The sequence below is a fragment of the Malurus melanocephalus genome, unplaced genomic scaffold (assembly GCF_030028575.1).
Source record: "Malurus melanocephalus ecotype Western Australia unplaced genomic scaffold, MMel_1.1 scaffold_4, whole genome shotgun sequence".
Classification (NCBI taxonomy): Eukaryota; Metazoa; Chordata; class Aves; order Passeriformes; family Maluridae; genus Malurus; species Malurus melanocephalus.
In genome coordinates this window covers 5,949,199-5,975,281 of record NW_026623236.1, presented here as the reverse complement: position 1 = coordinate 5,975,281, position 26,083 = coordinate 5,949,199, and the positions used below count along the sequence as shown (strand labels likewise).

General features: G+C 36.0%; 1 protein-coding gene across 1 annotated transcript in view; it reads left to right on the top strand.

The window, feature by feature from the left end:
• Window positions 1-26,083, top strand: part of IBTK (inhibitor of Bruton tyrosine kinase) — a 55,641-nt gene that overhangs the window by 13,251 nt on the left and 16,307 nt on the right. Inside the window, exons 6-24 of the mRNA XM_057369497.1 lie at window positions 1,081-1,251; window positions 2,363-2,480; window positions 4,237-4,417; window positions 5,625-5,748; window positions 9,764-9,941; window positions 11,771-11,945; window positions 12,771-13,364; window positions 14,699-14,785; window positions 15,722-15,804; window positions 15,901-15,938; window positions 17,678-17,771; window positions 18,182-18,283; window positions 19,030-19,147; window positions 20,715-20,775; window positions 21,478-21,605; window positions 23,014-23,126; window positions 23,733-23,881; window positions 24,074-24,237; window positions 25,352-25,444. Of these exons, the coding sequence (XP_057225480.1) occupies window positions 1,081-1,251; window positions 2,363-2,480; window positions 4,237-4,417; window positions 5,625-5,748; window positions 9,764-9,941; window positions 11,771-11,945; window positions 12,771-13,364; window positions 14,699-14,785; window positions 15,722-15,804; window positions 15,901-15,938; window positions 17,678-17,771; window positions 18,182-18,283; window positions 19,030-19,147; window positions 20,715-20,775; window positions 21,478-21,605; window positions 23,014-23,126; window positions 23,733-23,881; window positions 24,074-24,237; window positions 25,352-25,444 (2,771 nt within the window). The remainder of the gene's footprint in view (window positions 1-1,080; window positions 1,252-2,362; window positions 2,481-4,236; window positions 4,418-5,624; window positions 5,749-9,763; window positions 9,942-11,770; window positions 11,946-12,770; window positions 13,365-14,698; window positions 14,786-15,721; window positions 15,805-15,900; window positions 15,939-17,677; window positions 17,772-18,181; window positions 18,284-19,029; window positions 19,148-20,714; window positions 20,776-21,477; window positions 21,606-23,013; window positions 23,127-23,732; window positions 23,882-24,073; window positions 24,238-25,351; window positions 25,445-26,083) is intronic.

The window sequence follows — 26,083 nt, the reverse complement described above, 5'->3', positions numbered from 1 at the left end:
TGCTTTTCCACAAAAAAGCTTTTCCAGTGCTAATCATGAGGTGGCAGAAAGTAGAGGRGAGTGCCTTTAATTATAGTTTAAAGATAGCTAGATGCATTGATCAAACCTGTGTTATAGCTGAGTTGATTTAAAGGCTAGCTGATTCTGGATAAGTGGAAGCAAATGTTTTTTGGCTGGGTTGTCTCCTCAAGTAAGTTTGTGATGCCTTCTGATGAGGGCCAAGGCTGGCACAGAGAAACAGCTGTGAAGCTGTAGTAGCAGGAAAAGAGATGGTAGGGTTGCTTTTTACTAGACTTAAGCAACTATTAAGTGAAAACTCACTGATTGTTTTCATTTGAATAGTACATTGTAGCAATGCACAAAACTAAAATTTGAGAAGACTAAGATATGATGACAATATGATTCTTYGACTTAAGCTTTTAATTCTTCCTGATAGTGTGCAATTAGCTTGCAGCACTTAAAAAAATTCTAATATTAAGTATCTGGTAGAACTTGATACTCTGTTGGTGAATGCTGTAGTGCAGACTGGAAATCAAATTTTATTTTTTTTTTTTTTAAGAAAGTAATTCTGTTAAATTTGGACTTTATTTTTTTTTTTCAAATTGTGGTATTATGTAGTTGAATAAAGGAAAACTTGAGAGTGCATGTGGAGTCAGATATAGAATTGCTTCCTTGTTCACTGAAGTTTTATTAGGATTATCCTGTGTTAAAGGCAAAGACTTTTAGTGGTTGTGGTATTTAGAAACAAAGAGGTGATAGGTAATATTTGTTCRGCTGTCCTGGAGATAAAGTTTCCAATCTAATTTCAGAACAGGTAGTTTAAAATTCATCTCCCCTGATAGCAAAGGATGCATTTAAAATGAAATAATGTAGTTAATGTATGAAGAATGTAGTTAATTTTACTGCATTGGATGTGGTTGTTATGTTAATGAGTGTGTTGTGTGTTCAAGTGCATTTTTATCTTTATTTCAATATTTGGTCATGGCTTTCTGTTGGTRGAATTCTAGTTTTGTAGATAGTCACTGATTAATAACAATTCAGTATGCTTTTATATATGTTTTTATTTGTTTTCTTACTCAGGTTCCAAGACTTGTGGAAGGCTTAACTGGTCATCAGTGCTCCCAGATAGCTGCAGCTGAGGATCATACTGTTGTTTTAACAGAAGATGGATATGTTTACACATTTGGTTTGAATACTTTCCATCAAYTGGGTATTCTTCCTCCTCCCTCTAATTGCAGTGTTCCTAGACAGGTAAAAATAACATCTGTCAAAGCTTGTTTGTTGTGGTGGTTTTGGTTTTTTAGCAGAATGTAAAATGTGAAGATTATGAAAATAACTTCTGAACTTTTTCAGAACAGCAAAGTTTAATGTGAGTTCAGGTAAATCTTGATTCAGTGTTATCAGATGTCTCAAATCTTAGTTGTGTTCCAATAAATGTCTTCATTAGTAACCTGAACACTATCAGAATTGGTAGTGTGAAGTATGATAGAATTGCCAAAACAAATTTTCTTTCCTAAATTGTAACTGAGGTGATAYGAAATTACTAGGTATGTGTCACTTGAGATAAGGRCTCTAAATTCCTTTTGAATCATTGRATGATGGCTCTCAGGGTTTCATTGTTAATGTTCTTTGTAGGAAACGCTGGAGTCAGTGCTTTGGGGAGAATAGTGACAGGGGAGAGGGGGTATGGGTATCAGCAACTTAACTATATTTCTATGCCTAATTTCTAAATATTTGTGAGTAAGGAGGCTTTATGTTACTTTTTGTTGAAAGAAAACTTCATCTGAAGTAGAGCAACACTGCATTATCAATGCTGTGAAAGTAAGAAAGAATGATTGGCCAAAATGCAACAGGATAGTGTTTCGGGGTACCATGTCCTCTTCAGTAGTGTAACGATAGCTCTATATATCCACAGTATTTGCTGTATTAGAGTTTTATTATTTTAATCTGGAAAATAAAGTTAAATTTGTGGAATTAGTAGTGCCGTRTTCTGCAGTGTAGGCCATTAGGATTTACAAGCTGAAACTTCTAGCTGACATTTTGCAGCACCTGAGTCTTCTCTGGCTGTGCTATGCATGTTCTGTTCAGTCTCATTCAACATCTTCTATATGAAGACAGCCTAAGGAGACTTGACTCTACTTCTCATTAGATACAAAAAATACAAAAAATTCTTTTTGTCACTACTGCAATAGTGCCACACTTGACAAACTTCTGAAATAATCTGATTTATTAGACTGTATGTGGATTGGTATTACTGCTTCATTCTTAATGGCTTTAGGAGTTAAATGTTGTCAGAAGTTTGTACATGTGAAATTCACCTGTTGCTACTTAATATTAAGATGTGCTTTGGATTTGTGCTTAGGTTCAGGCAAAAAACCTGAAAGGTAGAATGGTGATTGGAGTGGCTGCAGGCAGATTCCATACAGTGCTATGGACTAAGGAAGCAGTGTATACCATGGGGCTGAATGGCGGCCAACTAGGTAAGGTAGAAGCATTCTGAAAGTAAAACCCAGCCATTGAAAGATGTTGTTCGTGCTTAACCTATCATCTGCTTCTTAGAACAGAAGCATGGGTGAAGCTTTTACTTTTCTCTCTTTTGTTCTTTTTTTAAAACCAATCTGATGACATCAACCCTTCACACTTCTTTCGAAGAATATTTTTCATTCCTACAGTTACTTTCACATTTTGAGATGATAGGAGTGAGATTTAGCTCTCTCATTTGAACTTACAACTTTCACCTTTCATGTGTCTTGTATGGTCTGGCTACTGGAGACTTTGAGGAAACAATGTTGCTGTTTGTGTTGGAAATTACTCCCAGGCACACTTGCCTCCTTCCAGCAATCTGTTTGGCAGTGCCCTTAATAAATTATAAACTAGCCTTCAGCTTTCCTGCCTATGTCCTTTCATCAAGCACTGTAAACATGCTACTGATAACTTTTTCCATAATTACTTTTCAAAGTGAAGTACTTGCCTATATCTAGATTTTTTTCAGCAATGCTRTTACCAGACTCTTCACTTAACTCTGTATTATTAACTCTGAAGTCAAAAAAGAACCTATTAAAATTATTATCAACTAGTGAACTTGATTTGTTGTATGAATGGGACATTTTAAATGCTTTTATCTTTTTTAATGAACAGGTATTGCTATRTTGGTTTGGATTTTTTGCAGTTTTGTGTCTATGTGCAAACAAAACTGTTAGCTAGCTCTCGTATTTAATCTGCATCAGCTCTGGCCACAGGTTCCAACTGTATTGTGTTTCTATTTTGAGGTATCAAAGGTATGTGAAAAAACTTGTATTTATCAGAGARGTATCTTACTAATGAGTATCTTATTTAGTTTTGCCTTTTTTTTTTTATATGCATCCATCACATAAGCTGTTTTTATGGTTGTTTGTGTTGTTGGGATTGTTCTGGCTAGCACATGGCCCRTTGCAGTACCACGGGAGACAGTAGTTGAATGCTAAATGGTCTTAGTTGTGTCAGCATGGTAGACCTGTGGAGGTAAACTTTGTCTCCATAAGACGTTTGAGCATAACCCTGCACTGTCCTGTGGCAGTGTTGCTTCCAGCTGTAGAGGTGGCTCTGCTGCTTGTTCCTGAGTATCTGTATCATGCTCTGCTCTGTGGTGCAGGCCTAAGTGCCCTGCACACAAAACAAGATTATTCTGTGTAGGAGATTCCCAATGTTAGGTTTTGTGTTGCAAGAGAGCAGCAATGACCTGTTTTTATTTTATTTTTTTTTATGTTTTCAGAGATCTTGCATTACAGCTCCAACCTTTTCTGTTTCATTAACTGCTGCCTTCATGCTTACCTGCACTTACAGTAATTTTTTGGCAAGCTTTTTTTTTTTTTGTCTTCCAGTGTCTGAAATAATCTGTAGTTTTATGCCTGTGTAATAGTATTTCTACTATCTTGAAATGTGATATGATGAAATAAATATTCTTTTCTTTGAATCAAAGCAGTGCCACCACATTAAATAGCCTTCCTGTAGAATATAACTTATTTTATTTTTATGCATCAGATATTGAATGTTTTCTTGTATCTGTAGTGAACTAAGAAGTATTTGTGGTGGGTCTTCTATCTGTCTGAATATTTTGAAGATAAATTATCCAGCTACCCTACAAAATCTTTTGGAATTTAAGGGTTCTTCAAAGTAATGTAGTGTAGAAAATTATCCTTTAAGTGTACAATATGTGGAATGGCAAATAATGTTTTTGGGATGTGTTGTATTTTCTAGGTTATCTACTGGATCCTAATGGAGAAAAATGTGTAACTTCACCTCGCCAAGTTTCTGCCCTACACCACAAAGACATCTCTGTGTCCCTGGTCTCTGCAAGTGATGGCGCTACAGTATGTGTTTCTGAAAGAGGAGATATTTATTTACTTGCAGACTATCAGTGCAAAAAGATAGCTTCAAAGTATGTGTTACTTTTTTATTCTGTCATGAAGAACAATAGGTGAAGGTTTCAGTGTAGTTGTATACTTGCAGGCTATTTTAAAGGTTTTTGTGCATATAGTACAGATAATACAGTGGACCCCTGTGTTTTCTTCATTTGCAGTTTTTTCATRTGAAGTAGGGCTATTGTTTTTTGTTTTTTTTCTTAATTTGTTTGGGTTTTTTTTACAAGAGGCTAAGGTGCCATTTGCTGTTTCCCAGATATTTAAGAAAACATATTWGGAGGAAATACTTTGTTCTATAAGTTTAAGAACATGGAAACTGGTATTTTTTCTTTGTCTGTTARTCTGAATCTGTGTAAGTGCATCTTGGTAGATAAATTGAAATTCTACTGTTTATGTTGTTATGATTCTGAATCAGTAATTTGGCATCTGAATTTCATAATTAATTTGTAGATACAGTATGTTATAAAGGGTAAATTTAGGTTGCAGGGAGGACTTTGTAGCATCATCTGGTCCATATGCTAAAACTTGGATGTAAAACCAGTTGAAGAAGCTGGATTCTTGACTCATGAATTTAGGAAATTATTTAACCCTGTTGTCTTTTACTTAATTTGCAATAACAGGTTAGAATTGATTTTTCAGATTTCATTTTGTCCAGCTAACTCCCACCTAATTTTTCAGCTTCACTTGAAATTATAACAGTATTTATTGACATAGCTTAATGATTATTTTACACTTCATTTTTACATGGCTGTATGGGAAGGTGCTGCTGCTTGTAGAAACTTAATGCAGTGTCCTGTGCTATTATACTARGAGACTGAGAAAAGATAACAAGTATGATTTTGATCAGCTAAAAACCAAGACCTAGCAAACCCCTGAGAAACGATCTGYGATAAGATAGATCTTTTAATACAAGCAGCTGAATAAATTTTTGTAATGATAAAATCAAAGCTAAATCATTTACTAATTTTCACTCATGGAATTTTGTTAAGCACTTATAGATACAATGTGACTTAGTTAAAAACAAGCAAAAATTATAGTCTGCTATAATATTAGCAGTTATGGTAATAGTACCAGTAGGGTGAAACTAAACATAAGTAATTTTTCAGTGTCACTACCTCAACTATATTTTTTGCGGCTTCTCTAAATGAAAAAGTTAACTGTTATAGAAACTAATATAAGTACACAAYAGTGAAATACTAATTTAACCTTTTGTGTTTTTTTCAGACAGCTGAACCTTAAAAAAGTTCTTGTCAGTGGGGGATACTTGGAATATAAAGTAGATACCCAGCATCTTGAAGAAAATGGGAGTCAGAAGACTTGCATTCTGGCACTGGATGAAGCTGGAAGAGTAAGTTGTCATAATTATACAGCAGGCTGCGTAGTGACTAATGAATTTTTAAACAGGACAAAATTTTGCATAGAAACTATCCAATTTCACAGACTCACAGAATATGYTGAGTTGGAAAGGACCCACAAGGATCACTAAGTCCAGCTCCTGGTTCTGTGCAGGACCATCCCCGAGAGTCGCACCATGTGCCCAAGAGTATTGCCCAAATGYTTCTGGATCTCTGTCAGGCTGGTGCTGTGACCATTTCCCTGGCAAAGCTGTTCAGTGCCCAGCCACCCTCTACATGAAGAATCTTTTTGCAATAAACCTCCCCCARTGCAACTTCAGGATGTTACTTTGGGTCCTGTCCCTGCTCACCCCAGAGATCAGTGTCTGCCCCTCCCCTTCATRTGGAAGTTGTAACTGCACTGAGGTCTCCCCTCAGTCTCCTCCAGGCTGAACAGAYCAARTGMCCTCAGCTGCTCCTCACAGCTTCCCCTCAAGGCCCTTCACCATCTTTGTTGCCCTCCTTTGGTCACTCTCTAACAGTTTAATGTCTTTCTTACATTGTGGCACCCAAAGCTGCCCCCAGCACTCGAGGTGAGGCCKCCCCAGGTCAGAGCAGAGYGGGACAATCCCCTCCCTTGCCCGGCTGGTGCTGCTGTGCCTGATGTCCCCCAGGATATGGGTGGCCCTCCTGGGTACCAGGGCACTGCTGCCTCATGTTAAAKGTSACATTGACTGCAGGACCTCCAGGTCCCTTTTCTTGGCGCTGCTTTCCAGCATCTCRTTCCCCAGTCTGTCTGTACATCCAGGATTGCTCCATCCCATAAACAGAATTCAGCACTTTTCCTTGTTGATTTTCATGTGGTTGGTGATTGTTCAGCTCTCTAATTTGTGGAGGTCTCTCTGCAGGGCCTCGATGCCCTGGAAGGAGTCAGCAGCTCCGCCCATTTTTGTATCATCTGTGAACTTTCTCAGTATCCCTTCAAGTCCCGTGTCCAAGTTCTTTATGAAGATGTTGAAGAGCACAGGGCTGAAGATGGGGCCCTGTGGAATGGCACTAGTGACAAGCCACCAATCTGATGCCACCCATTCACTGTAGCTTTGTGCTCCACCCCTGAGTCAGTTGCTGACCCATCCCATGATGAGATTATCCAGTTGTGTGCTGGACATTGTGTCCAGAAGGATCCTGTGGGAGAATAGCTTTCACTATTGAAAGCTCTGCTGAAATGCAAAAGGATTACATCAAGTGGCTTCTCTTGGTCAACTCTGTGGGTGGCCTTGTCATCAAAGGAATTCAGGTTTGATAAGCAGGATTTTCCTCTCATGAAGCCATGCTGGCTGTGATCAGTGACTGTATTGTCTTTCAGGTGTTTTTCAGTAGCTCCCRGAATAATCTTCTCCACAACTTTAGCAGGCATTGGAGTGAGACTGACAGGCCTGTCTGTAGTTTCCAGGGTCCTCCTTCTTGTCCTTCTTGAAAAGTGGGACAACATTTTCCAGCTTTCAGTGAGCTCCAGATTCCCAAGACTGCTCAAAAATCATCAAGAGAGCTTTTGGGATGATATCAGCCAGCTCTTTGAGTATTCTTGGGTGAAACAAATCCATGTCCCATGGATTTGTAGGGATCCAGCTGAAGCAGCAGATCTAGCACAATTTGACGTCAACTGGGAGTTGATCATTCTTGCAGTCATGGTCYTCCAGYTCAGRGCACTGAGAGCCTCTTGGTCCATCATCCATATGGAAGACGGAGGCAAAGAGTGTGTTATACACCACGCCTTGTTGCTGTTTATGAGGTGGCCATCCTCATCCTGTAAAGGACTGATGTTATTTTTGCACTGCCTATTGCCATTAATATATTTGAAAAAACTTTTTATTGTCCCCCAGTCAATTTGTTTCTGTAGAGCTACTAGTTATTTTTTGTTTAATTTCTMGGACTATGGGAAGATTATAGAAGTAATGTACAGTAGTTTACTTTTAAATCTATGGACTTCTAATGGCTTTTCAATGAAGGTGTAAACTTTGTCTTTTACATACACTTTAGTGGTTATATAGTGTATGTGGTTCAGGGGTTTTTTGTAGGTGGTGGTTTTTTTTTCTTCCCATCTCTCCTATCACCCCACTTACCCCAAGTACCTTTACACCTTTCAGAGTAGTCTCTGCACTTGAAGTTTTTAGAGCCTTTGGTGAAACAGAGCTGTTTTGTAGATGCAATGTCTATTTTATTGTCAAAATGTTGCACCTAAACCTGCTGAATAATTTAGTATTTAACTGTTAAATGTAGATGCTGTGTTGTCTTAGAATTGGAATGCCGTGGTGAATTTATTGTTTTCTTCCCTTGCTCTTTTCTAAGTACTGTATTACAGTAGCCTACAAAATCCCAGCCTTTTCTCGATCCGTTCACTGGTAGTTCTCAACCTTCACTGCCATCTAGTGGTGCTTGCAAAGAAGGTTTTCCTACTGAAATGCCTTCTTAAAGAATGTTAAAAACCGAGCTTGTGTATCAAAATAAGGAGCAATATGGTTATCTCCTTTTCTTTCCTCGCAACTGGCTGAATTATGTTTTGAGATATCTTATCTTTTCATTGGGTCATCATTTTTCTCAGAGATAATATACTTCCAATTCAATATTTGATCATGTRAGGTTTAGTCTYTAGCATCTGTAGTATTGGTAGTGCCTCTTCAACATCTTTGGGACACTGCTTTAGCTGTAAGAAACTACTAGATCTACCTGCATCAGAGGATCTATGTCCATGTACATTTTGTATCTTTCCTGCTGAATTCTGACAAGTACTGGGATCTTAAATGCTTTTAGGCATTGCAAATTATTGAGTAAGGAGAGGGATGGGATCTTGACCCTTTTATTACCTGAATCAGTGTTTCCTGGTCTGGTTTGATTGACTTTCCTTAGGGGAGTGCTGTTTAGCCTAGCAAACAAAAGTCACAAAGGGAATCTTGTGTATACGTACTTGAAAGGAAGATGTGAAGAAGAAAGCCAGGCTTTATTCAGTGGTGSTCAGAGCCAGAATCAGAGGCAATGGGCACAAATTGAAATAAAGGAGASTCTCCCTGAATATCAGGAAGCACTATGAGGGTGATCCAGCACTGTCACAGGTTGTCAATTAAGGTTGTGATCACTATTGTTGGAAATACTCAAAAGCTGGCTGGACATGTTCCTGGACAGCTGGCTCTGGGTGGTCCTGGTTGAACAGTGGGTTGGATTACACTACCTCCAGAGATCCCTTCAATTTCAACTATTCTGTGATTTGTAGGGCTTTAGGGAGGGGAAAGGAATTAGATTACTCAAGTTTTTTTGGCTCCTCCTTGTGTAGATGCTAAGAGACCTGTGCAAGGTCCTTCAGTGGGACAGAATGAAAGCCCAACTTTARCACTGCTGATGCCACATTTGGCTTTTGCCTTGCTTGGGGCTGTCTTTCAGACATGTACAGTATACTTTGYTGGGGTCTTGCTGTGCATGCAGTGCTTCATATTCCTGTTGAAGGTTTTGAAGTTTGTGTTTGGTMATGATCTCCATTCCAGACCTTGACTGGTACAGAGAAATTTGAGATTTTTTTCAAACAATACCATGAAATGGTTTAAATTTCCAGTGTGCTAGCTTTGATTTTTGTCTCATTTATAAACAAACTAGTTGGACAAACCTGTAAATTAAGAACTTGTTTCTTGCCTTGACACCTTTTACTGTCCTTGTTGAGAAGTCAGTAAAACCTGTCCTATGGATGACTGCTTGTCATTAGATGTCTTCAGATGACTGAAGATATTTGAATATTTGGGGAAGCTTTTTGAGTGTCCTTCATAAGCAAATGAGTCACAATAGATWTTCCCTGTTTTACTTGTTGGTTCTCTGTAACAGATACTCATAACACTTTGTCCTAAAATTTTGAAGAATTTCTTCTTCCTTTTATATGCATCTTTGAGATGGTATGTTCTTGTGTTTAAAAAAGTAGTGGGTAATATGTAACTGCCTTTATATGATATGAAGATTTGCCTTCTCTTTAAAAATTTGATATTACAGGTGTTCTGTTGGAAATCATCTAACAACTCCATGAAGCAGTGTCGTTGGGTGTATGGCCGGCAAGTCTTCATGTCTGATGTTGCGTTAAATGGGAAYGAAATGATGTTTGTCACACAGGATGGTGAAGCCTTTACAGGGAAGTGGCTGGAAGAAGGAAAAAAAAGCTCAGAAAAGAAAGGTTAGCCGTGGTTTTTTAGTACCTTAAATCACAAAAAAAGTTTAATTGAATCTTTGCAGTCTCTAGCAGTTTTATGGGGTGAGTTTGTTCTTTACTCTGTGACTGACAGTTTTTAGCATTGCCTGCTACTGCACTCTTTCCTCAGTAATGCTAAGATTTACTTTGCAGCCTTCAGTTAACCTTTAGGTAAAGATTTCTGTGAAGAGTACTTCTGAAGAGTATTGTAGCACAAGGGTCTAGTGTAATGGTCTTGTCACATATTAGATGATGAGTCTAATTCTAAGAGAATTGGTATTAGCAAAAGAAGGACCATATACTTGCTGTACYGCTGTGTCTGTGAAGCCTATTTCCCAGTCCCTTACCTGGGCACAATACTGGGTCTGAAGCAACTTCCACCTTATTAACTTCTCCCATATTGCTGAAACTAGATCCTGATGGTTTGTTTTTCTGCAAGGAACATACYTGTCTACTACAGGACAAGATTTTAAGTGAAACTGCCAGTTCTTTCCATGTAGGGGTCTTAAAACTCTATAAATAGAAATTATTTTCCTTCCAACCTGGAATATGTTTGAACTTTATAGCTGTTYGGTACATTTCTACTTCCTTTGCTACTGAGATTCCATTTTTAGTTCTCTTTTAGTCTGTTTTTGCATTCTTTCACAGTGAATATGTTTCTTCTGTTTCTTATTTCAGAGTTTCATACTCTGTTGCTACTTTCTTTTATTCAGCACACAGCACAGGATATAGTAGTTTCCTCATTACAGAAGCATTAAATGCATCTCCTTTTTGCTTTTTTTTTTTTTTTTTTTTTTTTTTTTTTTTTTTTTTTTTTTTTTTTTTTTTTTTTTTTTTTTTTTTTTGTCCTGGAGCTGGTAGGTGTCTGTAGGTACTCTCCTTCATGCTTCTTGCTATTCTTTTTGTAGTTTTTAATAACTTCAAGGAAACTTCAATGTCCACACCCATTGACTAGTTAGATGCCTGGTTGGTCACACACAAGCGTGCATACACAGAACCATCAAGGTTGSAAGAGATCTTCARGATCATCTAGTCCAACTRTCAACCTGGCACCACCATAGTCATCCTCTAAACAATAAGGGGTGTGCCACAAAGTGCCACATCTAGGTGCTTTTAAAAGGTTTTTTAAGAGGGAGATGCCACCACCTCCCTGGGCAACTTTTCAGTCTTTCAGCGAAAAATTTTTTTCTAATGTCTAACCTGAACCTCCMTTGGTGCAACTTGAAGCCCTTTCCTCTCATCTTGAAGAACATCGACTATTGTATTAATCCCTGATTTGTAAGGAATTAGAGCGTCTGGGTATTTTTGTAAGGTTTTAAGGAGTGTCATGAATGGGATGCAAATATTCAGTTATCCAGGTCATRGAAAATTCTAGAGATGTATTCAAAGATATATTCATAATATCTAAATAATAYTTTGTTAGTTTGGGTATAATTTAAACAGATATACTATGAAGTMCAAAGACAATTGTGTTATTTCTGCTGTAATATTTGACAGGAAAGGGAACAGTCTTGCACTGCTGTATGCTGATTCACAGCTTATTTCATTCCACAAGAATTTACATTGAATGTTAGGTGTAATATTCTCCCTTACATGATGAAGTGGCAAATCACTTCCACAAGAAATTCTAGATAAAAGCTCTTCTCCTAAATGTGCTGTAAGTAAACAAGCTGAAATCTTCATCATGATTTATCCTYATTCAATTACTCCATCAATGAACATACAGAAGTCCTATTCTTGCCTTTTTGTTGTATYATTTGCATTTTAATTAGCAGGATCTTTCTGTGATGTGTGTTCACTCTCTTTTTTAACAGAACTTATATCAAGCCTTCAGCATCCTTCMTGTGATGTGTCTTGTGAACATGATACAAACAGTGTGTATGAAAGAATTCGACTGCAGAAGCTGACTTTTGTCCACCGAGCTGTCAGTATTGCCACTGATCCTAGCGGCTGCAATTTTGCTGTATTACAATCAGATCCGAAAACCAGGTATATCTAAAATAACAGCAGCTGTAATATTCCCCTTTTTTTGTGTGTGATTGCAATTGAATCATTCTTTTCAAAACCATTTTTTTGGCTCATACAGAAGTCACAGTAAATATGGTTATCCGTACTTTTAGAGAATAGCACTTGTTAATAATTATGTTGAAGTTATCTAAAGTCCTGAACTTATATATTTGCATAATAATAGATAGAATTGATATTTTAGCTGAAGTATCTAAGGCAAGCATTGGCCATGTATTTCCTAATACTCTCTGAGTTCTAAATACTKCAGAAATTCAACCCTTCAATAATTGCCATAATCAGCTTTTTAAAAAAAAATGAAAAGTGAATTTTTATTTGTTTGGAAAGAAACATATAAGGTACAATAAATAAGTAGCATACTGGACCATGTTTGTTATGTTCTCATAATAGTTGCCAAGATATCTGATTATTAATTGTATGTTAGCTTTTTTCTTGTTGCTTTAATTTGTAATGTGAATATMACAAACATTTCTGTGTTTTCATGTTGGAAAAATGAGGTGAACATAAGATAGTTCTGGTAATACATATATATTTGGTACAGTATAAAGGCAAAATACTATATTTGCTATTCTGAAGCTAGGTAGGTCTTATATAATTTAATTGCTTAAATACCATATTAATAGTTATTTGTGTWAATAATAGGACAAGAAATGTTGAGCAGTGCAGCAGTGTAAGAAAAAACTGAAAGAAACCAAATGGAATCAACATCATCCTATTCATTAAGCATACTATGTAAAATGTTATGAAGCTTGTAAATAGTGTTTAATTCTGCATTTAATTTTGTTCTAGCCTYTATGAAATTCCAAGTGTGTCACTATCAAATTTTGGAACAGATTTTGGCAAACTGTTAGATGAAACAGATGAAATGGACAGCATCCATGATGTGACTTTTCAGATTGGTACAAGAATGTACCCCGTGCACAAATACATCTTGGCTGTACGCTCCGACTTCTTCGAGAAGCTCTTTGTTTCCAGTAACAACCAGCTAGACACTCCAGACATCTACCGTAAGGATGAAGATGCTGTTGGATGTGATCTTTATGTAATAGAGAAAGTTCATCCTGATCTGTTTGCATACCTTCTGCAGTTCATATACACTGATACTTGTGACCTTTTGACTCACGGTTATAAGCCGAAAATCCCATATAAAGAAAAACCAGATGAATATCAAGATACTTTAATTTCTAATCTGAGCAAAATGAGTTTTGATGAAAATGTTAATGCAAAGTCTGCATTTGAGATTTATAGAAATAATCAAGTGCAAGTTATAAATGAAAAACAGAAGAGCAAATCTAGAAAAGGCAAAGCTGGTGAAGAAGCTAACCTCATTAAAATGTTGCAAAGTGTAGCGAAGAAATTTGGACTTAGCAATTTAAGTGAAAGGTAGGTGCAAGGAAGTGTGTTTATATTTTGACAAGCTGTCCATGGAGTGTTTTTATGTAAGCYGATCTAACTGTAGTTGTTATGATAATAATGGAAATTAAGGCACTGATGTTAGACTAGAAACTATGGGGTGGTGATGAGGGGATGCAGCTTGGGAACTGGCTGGGCTTATTTCCAGTACGTATGGGAGTTTCAGGTTGGTGGGTGATGATACACCATTGTGCATCATTTGTTTTTGTATATGCTAATTCTGTTAGCATTATTATTATTTTCYATTCCTTTTCTGCCCTGTTAAAACTGTCTGTCTGAATCCATGAATTTTACTATTTTTCCCCAGTTCTCTTCCCCATCCCACTGGTGGCTGGTGAGGGGAGAGTGTGTGAGTGAGTGGCTGTATGGTCTTTAGCCAGCCGAGTTCAACCATGACAGTATCTTTTAAGGCGTGAGCTCTGTGGGGTTTGATATCTGATACAAATCATCRGACTTTCCAGAAATGCTGTCATTAAACATCAATACTTCTTATGTTGGAGACAGCTGATCTGAGTTTTGTGTTGATTAATTTCTGTATTGTGGGCTGTGGTCTAGCAGTTTTTTCACAGACAGCAAACATGTTTAGTATAAAACAGCACAAAGCAAARTTAAATTCTTGTTCAACTGACGTCATTTTTATGTTACATGATGAAACAAATGGAATTGAGATTAAATGTCTCTGTAGAACTGCATTAATACGTTCATTTGGGTTTTTTTTTCTGTGTTCTTTCAAGAGGGAAATGAGTATAGGGCAGTTTTCTTCACAGTACTTGTATGCCCTCTAGCATGTGAGGCTGCTGCTAAAACTGTKTTCCTAAGTAAAATATCCATGGTAAAATACTTTGCCTGTAAACATGTATTACTTTGTGGGCCACCAGCAGCACTCCTGTGTCTTGACTGTTCCATTCACAAGCCTCATTCAATGAATTAAGATGCTAAAAAAGCCTGTGCTGAAACTTGCATTTCTTCCCAGCCACTGTCTTTGTTCAGTTTACTTACTGGTAGCACTATATATTTATCTTCTAGGTTTTTCACCCTGTAGAATTGAACTTTGGCTTAACTGTACAGTATAGCTTTCATCTAAGATAATAAATAAATATCTAAGATGCAAAAAGAATGTCAGTTACATTTTACACCTGCCTCAAAGACTTTTCAAGTAACAACTGGCCCTTCTATTTTTGTATGATTCATTTCCATATTCCCAGTATGAGTCCACTGAAGTACTGTTACTTTGTGAAACTGTTCTTAATGGTTTGAACTGTACACTAATTRTGTTGCTTATTACTAATGTTAATAATTTGCAGGTTGGATGGAGTGAGATTAGAAAATGGAAAAATTAATGTTGTCAGCAAGAAGAATGGGAACAAACCAAAGTTAAATCAGAAGAAATGGTAAATWTTTTTAATCAAGTTTTCCTTACCCCACCATCTTCCTCTTATGTCATCTCTACCTTTTAAGTGTGGGCTAAGGTTGATCGAACTGTATTTTAACTTCTGGTGTGCAATTGTCTCTATCATAGTAATAGTAAAGGTTTGGAAGTTCTCCATAGATGTTTATAGACTGATCTGTGAATTAGTCTATAAGTGGGGGTGGATTATGCATGTATATTGTTATTTCTTTTTACTGAACCTTAATGTGTTCTGTGGGTGGACTCTGTCATAGAATGCTAATGCCAGGAGAAATATTATGGGTAATCCAGTCAAAAGCCATTTGACTTCTTTAAGTCTGCTTGCTGTGACAATAAGACTACATGGATTAGAAATAAGCAAATGCATAGKATGTTTTCTAATTTCCTTTTAGCAATGTGATGTTTGTTTTTTAATTCCATTGATGTGATYGAGTTACTTTCACCTGAAGTCTTGMATAGTCTATTTGCAYAGTACAAGCAACATTGCATGAAAGTAGCTTCTTCGTAAAATCTGGGTTACTTCATTCTTAAAATGTATCATCAAGGCCTGTGGTGCCTCCTGATGTTGAAGAAATAGGGAACGTTACATAGATCATTTAAGGTTGACTAAAATTAGCCATAATTAATTTATTTARTCATAGCAGTTTTGAAACAGTACTTGACTGTGTTTTGAAGCAAATATTTCGGGTGGAATTTTTAAAGCTCAACTTTGAATAAAAAAAATTCTCAGTGGAAAGTATTGTGCCAGTTCTGGGCAGAATTTGTTTTGGGTTCATCTTCCATGATATTGTTAAAGGTCAGGTATGTTTTATTTCAAAAGATAAATCATAACTTGTTAAAGTAAGCATTTATTTGTAGAGTTTGCAACTTGTAGCTCTTCTGAATAGTCACAGTTCTGATCCTGCTAAATATCTTCCAGTTCATACCTCTGCGATGTGACCCTGAAATCTTTAGATGGAAAGGAATTCCCCTGTCATAAGTGTGTACTTTGTGCAAGACTTGGTATGTCTGTGTATTTTTATATATATAACACAAGTTATATTGTCTATTTTAACTGYCATTTTATTGCATCTTGAACTGAAATGCCTTTCTTTACAGATTATTTTCACAGCATGTTAAGCAGCTCATGGATTGAGGTAAGTTTCCCAAAACCGTGTGTGATGGTATGCGGTTTTTTTTGCATCAAATAAGTGACAGCTTTTCAGTTTTTCCTATAATAGCATCTTCTAAATACTAGGGAAAAGGGTTGGATTCTGTTTGCAAGAACAAACCCCACAAGCCTCAYTTTCACTATTGAGATTRWKTAKTMWRWYWKAMTAMWYAATGTAATACTGTATTTCGAAAGAAATTACTGTTYTTGTTTTAGAGGTTTAGTTTGAACTAGTTAATGGATTTATAAAAAAACACAGGATTGGTCTTCTTATGGGATGCTGCTTTGAATTGAATTTTCATTTTCTTTCTGTAAAAACTTTTGCAATTTAAATAGTGTGCAGTTTGGAGTAGCTTTTCATTTGTACTGAGTGCAGGAGACAGCAGGATCAAGAGTCAGTGTATAGAACCTCCAGCTGACTTTTGCTGTAAAGTGAGAGAGAGGATATCAGGGWCTATTCTACTTAGTCACCAACTGCTGTTTCCAAATGTGTCGATCTTTTAATTTGTCTTGGTTCCTATTTGCTARATGCATGTCAATGCCCTGGTTGTTCCAGGACATTGTAATTTTGCTGAATATCTCTGTTTAACTATCTGAGTACTATTGATAATCTTTATGGAAAGAGAGAAAAGATGTAAATGGAGCATTTTTCTGAGACTGAAAGCCAAAGCAGTGTGCAGAAGTTCCTCAAATTTGTTAGCTTTCTGAAAAYGCATTAAGAGCCTGGTGAAGTACTGGCAGTTCAGTTCTATTGTGAAACAGAACTTCACCTGTCTTCAGGGTTACTATGCTGCYTTTTCCTCAGTCATGCCTGAGAAAACATATCTGAAACACACTAAAGCAAATTATTGATTTAAGGGTTTTTTAAGTGTTGGGTATCCATTTGTATTATGCATTTCTGTATCATTGGTATGTAGTTAATAAGTTAGCTTTTATTTTGTAAGTAAATCTAAATCAATTTAAATTAATAAGTAAATATTTTGTGAAGCAARGGCTCTAGATATTATATAAAAATCTTAATGTCTGTAAGAAGTTTTTAAACTTTTGAAGGAAAATGCATCAGTGCTAGTAGAGTGTTTTAAAGAAAAATAAATATTTTAATATGAAGCTTTACTTGAGTGCACCTGAAGCAAACCAAAGTTGCTCAACAGTGATGTTGCATAAACACAAATAGTGACAGTTACAGGGTTTAATGGCTAATGTTTGCTCTTACAAAAGCTTTACCTTAATGGTTGGGATGGTTCTTCAAATGGAGGGCATGATGAGGACCTTCTTTTCAGAGGGATTAACAGTAATGACTACTTCARTACTACTGTTGTTTGTGAACTTGTGATTTCATTAGATGTTTTGACCTTGCAAAGAAGACAGTTCAGTACTTGCATAGAGGGTTCCTGTAGTTTTGCTTTTAGGGAATTAAAAGTAATATAAATTTTAAAGTAAAGTAATATAATCAAGGAGGGTTTTTGGAGTAGGTGGTGAAAGTCATCAAACATGAAACTGTTTCATAGCTATTTATTCAGAAGCTAAGCGCTCTGCTACAATCAGTTCTTAATTGAGAAACTTGGACACATTTTATACAAATGCTTAAGTAATTGTTTAACTGTGAAAATGTGACCCTCAATCTGAGTAATTTTCTTAATATAATTGCTGTCTGAATTTTGTGTTTTATTCCAAGTAGCCAGCTTCTCTTATTCTTTTTTTTTCTTAAATACTTTTGCCTTTTAGGCTACCTGTTCAGCTCTGGAAATGCCAATCCATTCTGACATACTACAGATAATTGTGGATTACCTATATACAGATGAAGCTCTTGCCATAAAAGGTGCCGTTAATATATTTTCAACTGTAGCTCTTGCAATTTTTAACTGCAAAATTTWAAAAAATTGTATTTTTAAAATAGAACTTCAAAACTTAATATGCTTGTGTTGAAGTTTTATGTAAAAAAAATCAAACTTCTTTGTTCTTGCTTTTGAGTTTGAGGTGGTAGCAGTACCCCAGGCCTTGTTTTTCCTTTCCTTTAGTTCCTCAAACCACAGTTTTCCTTTTTCCTCCTTCTGATGCTTCAAAAAGTTGACARTTGATGCTCTTCTAAGATATTCCTTGTGCTGTGAAAATCCCATCAAAATTTGAGAAGCCATTATATTTGTGCTTCAGTAAAATCTCRTGGAAGCTTTATGTGTTATAGTTGCTTTTGGTTTGCATACAGTGCTTATATGATGCTTTGTTTTCCAGATTCTCAAAATGTRGAATTCATGTGTAATGTTCTTGTGGTGGCAGACCAGCTTCTTATATCCAGACTCAAAGAAATCTGTGAAGTAGCCATTGCAGAAAAACGTGAGTTCTTCCTCTGGTATTATAAAGGGTTAGAGAATAAAAAATGGTATTTTTAGATATTCTTGCCTTTTGCAGCACAGAATTTGTTTMTATTCCTTTCAGCTGATTATATTTTGCTGTTCGTTGCATGTCTGCTAATAGTCGCTTCTTTAGTCTGAGCAGTATTCTAGGTTAGCATTATCTGCCACTCCTTATGCATCAAGGACTTCATCTCATGCTGTTTATTAAAAAAAGTAAAAAGAAAAAAGCTARCTGCCAGACCCCTATAAAACTCTTACTTCATTGAATTCACATTTCTTCTCTTTAAAATACAATTAAATTAATTCTGTTTCTATTTCTCTTCTTGTATTTAGTGTTCCCTCTTTTCTCTTTTACTCCACTTATTTTTTTCTTACTCCCTACTAAATTGGAACATTTGGAACAACTGTTCATGGTCTAGCTGAAACTTGCTGCTTTTAACTTCTTTCTTCTGCTTTGTTTTGTACTGCTGAGTTTTAATATTTTGAAACTGCTCAGTTTGTAAGTAGGGCTTTTTAGTTCTGTGAAGCAAGCRTTGCATACAAGCCACTGCAGTTAGATGGAGCTTCCTATAGTTTATGGCCATTTGAGCATTAGCTTTTTTTCTGGAATGGTGTAGTATATGATATGTTTCAGTAACTAGATCATGCTGTACAATAAGTCTTAAAACATCTGCTTGATACTACAGCAAGTTCTCTCATTTAGTTTGTCGTGTGTTTTCTCTGCAGTTACCTTAAAGAATGCTGCTGAGCTGTTGGAGTTCTCAGCAATGTATAATGCTGARCAGCTAAAATTGTCCTGCTTGCAGTTCATAGGACTCAATATGGCAGCTTTGCTGGAAGCAAGGTAAGCAGGAATGCAAATGTATTAGGTGTAAAATTTAAATATTCCAAAAAGGAAAAAAGTTTGGAAGAGCTCATATGGACAGTTAAATGTTAAAATGCACCTGAATACTTCTAGTTTAAAGGTAGGCTCATTTTTGCTAGTTAGGGAGAGAGAAATTAGTTAAATATTTGTGCATACTGTACCAGTTCTGTAGTACAAAACCATATGTTTCAGTCTGGCATGAACCTTGCTTTAATTCAGTGGGCTTTGACATTAGTCCTAGTGTTTTTTTGGGTTTTAAAAGTGTTTTTGCAAATTTATAAAACTGCTGTGGGGTTTTTCTTTTCCCTCCATTTGAAGGTTCTTTTTCTGGGGGATGTGGATTATTGTGGGGGTTTTTTGTTTGTCTTACAATTGTTCATTTGTGGGTTTTTTTTTAACATGGTTGTTATGATACATATTTGATTTATTTTAAGTAGGYTTGTTATATAGCTGCTGCATTTTCCAAAGAGGATGGGCCTGCCATCTGGTAGTMTTTTTGCTTTAGGTGTCTGTGGTGAGAGCTGAACAAATTAATTTATTATCCTTGCTTTCCACAGTGATTCTTCTAAAGWTCTGAGAAGTTGAAGGTGTGTTGTGGCCTTCCTTCTCTTGATGCTTTTGGACAGGCCTTCAGGTTGCCTCCTAAGTACATGCCATCTTCTCAGAGCAAACCTTGTCAGCTCCGATTGAAGTTTCTTTCCAGCAAATCCTTTAAAATGATACCACAAAAACCCAGCCAAAGWAAAATCCCCATCTCTGTTGTTAGCTCTCTGTCCTTTTTGTCAGACTTCTCATGTGTAGAAGTTCTTAGAGATCTGAAACAGTGCAGAGTACAGTACTTCATTGCTACATCAGACAGCAGCTTTGCTTATATCACAGATACAGGAATTAATTCATATTAGCAATTTCCCTCTTCACATCTTTATAAAATAAGCATACTCACCTTTAGTTTTGGAGGGAAAAGTAAACATCTAATAACATTGCCTTACATATTATTTGGAATTCAGATTTGTTTCATCTTAAGCCTAGAAAGAGCATGTAACATTCTTACTGTGATTGATTGTATCTACATTTTAGTGAATATCTGAAAATAATAGTATTGGGTAGATACTAATTTGAGACAACTGAGAGACCTGGCAACTTTGTGCAAGGAGAAGTGACTGATGGACAAGGCAGTTCTGTTGAGTCAAGTTTGCTGCTGTATTATTTTTTAGCATAAATGTCTATGTTGTGTGTTGTGTTTGAGCTTTATGGAGAAATAGGTAAAGCAATGACCAGTTCTTGTTAACTATGAAAGTCTGTATTGGCTGTGACCTTAAGTAAAGGTGGGTGGAAAGGTTTTTTGTTTAATCCTGCCTTACAACATAGGCACTGATTGGTTTATATTTTGTGTTTGGTGTCTTCCTTTAGACCTGACCATGAATAGCTGATAATTCCTGTAGGTGATATTTATCCAAAATGTTCATTTGAATTTTTCATGGGTGTAATTTTTTAATAAGCTCTTAAGATGAATTTGTGTTTTAAAAATTAATATTTTTTATTTTAGGACTCTGGATGTCTTAAGTGATGAAGTTGTAAAGGATCTTTCTGTTTATTACAGAAAAATGGTAAGTTGTACAACTTCAGAATAAGCTGATTAGGTGAAAAATGAGAATAGATGAGTGATAAATACGTACCTGYAGAGTCTGTAGGCGACAGGCTAAATGTGGAACATCTGACTCAAACGATAAAGTGGGCTGCTGCTATTATCATTCTCAAGGAGCTCATATTTCATTACTCACTACCTACTGCTGTGAGTGTTGTGTCTTTTTAAGTTAATTAATTGTGCACATTAAACATATTAATGTTCTGTAATTAACAGTTGTTGCTTGAAACAGTGCAAGCAAAACATTTGGGAAAGAGTATCCCTTACTTAGAAGAAAGGAGAAGAAAGCTGAAAAGTTCAGGGTGATTGTATAGATGCTAAAATCAGTAAGAAGAATAACATGAAAGTTGATCTGTRATGCAAAGGTGAAAACCAAGACACGTTATAATCCAATATTTTTTAACTGTAAAAGATAAATGTTTTCAAAATCTTGAAGCATTTTTTGCCGTAAGTTATAGATAGGCAAAACATGCATTTTGAGTKTGTCACTTAAAATTGTTCTCCTATTTTGCTTAAAGATGTAACTTAGGTTTATAAGATTGTTAAGTAATTAATTACCTGATCAATGAAAGTGTTTTAAATGACAGCTGCTTTTGGTCCTTTTACATAAATTTGCTAGCATACAACTTAAGAGAAACTTAATGTATGGCTTTTACAACTATAGATTCCAGCTATGGTTAGGAGAGTAATTACTCCATATCCGGATGGACCTGACATAAGTTCTTTTGAGCCTGAAGATGGAGAGAACTTTGTCTTTTTAAGGGAAGAAATGAATACAGAACAAAACTCTCAGTAAGTATCTGTTTTGCATCAATATTTTTAACGAGATGAACTATGTGTGATGATGCCTGACTGCCTGTAAGAAACATKAAAAACTGGACATTTTAAAGACTGTTCTCAGTTCCCCTAAGTATTTGAAATGTTGCAAAACTGCAGTGGAACCCATTCAATKTGTAAGTAGCATGTGAGTAAAGATTACAAAACAAGCTTTCATAGCAGTGTTTGGGATGAGAATATCTGTGTATGTGTGAGACCAGCTGTGGAGTTCATTGAACTTCACTGAATTAGGAGAAATCAAAGGAGAAAAAAACAGACTTGAACGTTCACTTCTGTTTGAGATCTATTTGAAAAACTGTGATAATTCACATTTCTTGTTATTAACAGAATTGTCAAGTGAAATACAGAGCTTTGTAGTGTGATAGAATGATGTGGTAACCGGCTTCTAAATAGTGGGATACAATGTTGCTGTTCAGAAGAAACCTCACCTGCAGCATTGTGTACTGCTCTGTGCACTTGTGGCAGGAAAAGTTGCAGTAAAGGGAACTGAGAGGCTATTTTGTATTTGACTTCAAGCCTTTCCTTTTTCAAGGCTAGGTGGTAGCTTCTAGGGAATAGGGCAGTCCAAGGATTAAAAAATAAACCCCCCAAGCTGTAAGGTAGGGATGCAGGAATGATTAAGTATTTATGTAGTTACTTCACAGAAAGTTGCTTAAAGCAGCTTTGTAATAGGGCACAGAAGCTGCAATTCATATAATTCTGAATCTCTAGTAGTTTTGTTAAAATGAAAGATGCCTTTTATTTGATTTCACTCTTCCTAGTAGCATGTATAGGAACATAGGACGTTGAAGTAACGTCACCCTATATCTTCGTTGTGAAATTGGTATTATCACAATGTCAGTGTTTGTATTGGGGAAAAATGAACATTTTTCTAAGCCTTTTGGATAGCTTATGCCAGCTATGGCATTTATTGCACTTCGGTAATTTAGGAGAAATCAAGAGAGAARAAAGTGGAGATTTGTCTGTAATTTGATTTATGTCATTGCTGTAATATGTAGCAGGTTAAATCTGACCTAGGTGGCAGTGCCAGCCTGTGCAGCAGCAGTACCTTTCACTGTCTCAGCAGAAGTCTGTGTGCAATACAACAGTCCAGAGGCTAGTTCTATATTGAAAGGAGTTTTTTCTTTTCCTCCTGGATTCTWTTTTTCCCCCAAAATCGTTAATGAAATAGTTGTCCCAGTGCATAAGTAGAGCAGGAGCAAGCAGCCAGGGCCAATTGGTGAGATCAGGTGCTGCTGCTGACTGAAAAACTTGACACTGACTGAAAGACTTGACACTGACATGGGTAGTTCTGAGGCTCAGTTTCTTTGTCTTTAATTTATTTTGTTGTTTTGTTTTTGTTTTTTTTTTTTTTTCTTATTAGGGAAGCCCTTTTCAAAAAAGCAAAAACTAAGGCTAAAAAGAAGCCAAGGAAACGGTCTGACAGCTCTGGAGGATATAATCTATCAGATATTATTCAGAGTCCAGCCTCTACAGGTCAGTGGGAAAGAGATTCCTTTCAGGTATAAAAACAGAACATAAAGTGTAATATGCAAAGCAGTTTCTGTAGTTCAAGAAGGAAATCTTAGAAGATTATTTCTTTTCTGGTGAACACTATAGTTAAATAGTGAATTCTAAAGATTAAGTATTTTTTTGAAAGGATGTTTGTCATAATGGAGTTTGTTCCTGAAGTTCAGATAAAAGCATGTATTTTATCAAATAAAGACAATATACATTTTCTCATGTGGTTTTTAAGTGGAACATTTCTATTAATGCATTGTTGGGTTTTTTTCCCTGGAATATAAAGAATAAATTAGTCACTTTTTATTGAAAAGATGGTAGAAGACTTCAAAGAAAAAATGTTGTTACTTGTATAAATTATGAGATTTGTATATTATGAGGAAGAAAACTGGGAGTAATATTCTAAAAAAATACTTAAGATGGTCTAAAATTTGCTTATACTTACTACATTCTAGTATTCTGGACTCKGTAGACTTCTGGTTATTTTGTATCCATCATATKAAGTGAATTATTTTTGTGTTTGTTAAGCCTTTAGTCTGGCTCTCATGATTTAATAGTTCTACTATCTTTTCTTATTTCTAGGCTCAGTAAAACTGGATAAAACTAATTCCATAGAATCACTTCCAGAACTCCTAACGTCTGACTCAGAAGGTAGTTACGCAGGATTGGGTAGTCCCAGAGACTTGCAGTCCCCTGACTTCACCAAAGGATTTCATCCAGAGAGGACTGAGGTTGGATTTCTTAGCAATTTTTTTTGTGTTTATCTAGTCCATCAAAGGCAGAGTTTGTATTTTGGAGTCTTTCTGTGAAGCTGTTTTACTTATAATGGAGCAGACAACTTTAAGTAGTTATTGTTTATTTGATTAAGAAAATTAAATTAGKGTTTGTAGCATTTATTCAACAATTTTCTGCCTGATTTTCAGATGAAGGACAAAGTATGCAGTCAGGGTGTGAAACCCTCTCAACCTAACAAGGAGATGAAGTCATACAAGGGAGCATCAGCACTGACACAGTCTGTTCCACAGTCCATTCCCAGTGCCAGACACAAYGCTGCAAGCTCTCCCAATTGGGTAGCAACCAGTTTCAGGTGCAGTAATACTTATAATCACTGTTCTGTACTTGATAATGAAATTTAATAATGTTCTATTCAGACTTTTAAAGCTATGTGCTCTTCAAAACAATCATACATTATCTGACATGTGAACTCAAGATTTTGGTAATTTAATACAATGGGTACATTTTTAAATTATTCATTAACAAAAGCAGTGCTATTGATATTTRTCTTTTTTTTTAATTGCTACCAATMTGTATTTCTAATACCTGTYTTTAAAACACCTACTTTGTTAATACTTTGTAAAATGCTTGAGAGTTTTTTTAGAATCATATGGTTCTTGAAGCCAGTAGAAGCTCCATTGTTCTTTAGATTTTTTGGGCCTTTAGACTTAAACGGGCTGTAAAAGTCAACACCACGTGTTTAACTAGTATAGTAATAAAAAAATTGAGTTGAGTATTTCTTTTAATCTGTAGGGAGAGATGGAGGAAATGCTGCTTATATTTTATTTCAAAGTCTGTCCTTGAGTCAAGTTGTAACACAATTTAGTATAAAGATGCCTTTAGGTGGACACATTTAAATTAATAGTTTCATGTAAAGCTTGGGAATATCTAAATTTGATTCATACACATTTCGGTGGAAGTTTAGAATTAGGTCATCTATGAAAAAAGACTGACTGCTAAAGTTTGAGAATGTTACTGATGCTTRTGTAGAACTCTGCAGAAACTGTTCYGTTWATCWTGTGAAATAATTTTAATCTTTTTCTTCAAAGAGAGATTTAATTCAACCTTCAGGACAGAGCTGTGAGCAGTGCCTATCTATTACTTAGCATGAGCATTTGACTACTAAATAAGTATCCTGGATTTAAGTATCTAATTTTTTTAAAGTAATCATAGTTCACATCTTTTTGTTTCATAGTATCATGAGTCTTGAAAGTATTTTTATAGTGTGCTCTTAAATATGTATGTATTTATAAAAGTTTTGTCAGAAACATTTTATTTGAGGTTTGCCATAATTGAGGAAACGGACATAAATTATACAACCAGTTACCAATCTTATGTATGATTTAGAGAATTTCAGTGAAGGCTGGAACTGTGGAATGTAAGTAAAAATCAGTGCTGTGTAAGGTAACTTTTTGCTTTTCATTTAGCCCTGCCAGCCCTCCTGCTATGGATYTGAGAACCATCATGGAAATTGAAGAAAGTATGCAGAAATGTGGAACCATGCCAAARGCAAATTCAGGGTTGGTAAAAAACCAAAATCTATAAAAAAAAGTGTGATAGGCTATGTTGTTACGAATTTACTTAGTGGTTTAGGCCTTTCAAAGTTTAAAAAAAGCAGGAGAAAAATTGTCCTATTTGGTTTTGAGCAGCTCTGTTGACTTCAGTTCATTATGTTGTTTTTCTGTGAGCATACAAAATTTATTCCCTTATTTTACTCTAGTCTTTTTTTGTCAACTACTGCAAAAAAGCAAGCGAGCTAGTAYCTTAAATAAGTGGCTTGCTCTGCTAAGCCTTTCTGTTTCCAACTAAAAATAATTATTTCCTGTCCCTAGGACTTTGGAAATTACTTGTGGATGAATACTGTATTTGAGAAGTTTGTTTCTTGTCTTGCATTCTCTGATCTCTCCCAGCACCTATGTCTTCATGTTGACAATGTTTCAGACAGAAGCAAGGGTGTTTCTTTCTTGTGGAAACATCCTAGAAGACACGGGGAGAGAAATGTACTTTTTTACAAGGCAGTGTATTAAACCTAGTGTTTTTGAGTGGTGACATATGGAAGGTGGAGGTGACTCCCATGACCTTTGAGGTGTGGCATTCTTTTGAAGGAGAGTTAGGATGGTACTCATGGACCCTGGTAAAGGCTTACTTGCTACATAGAT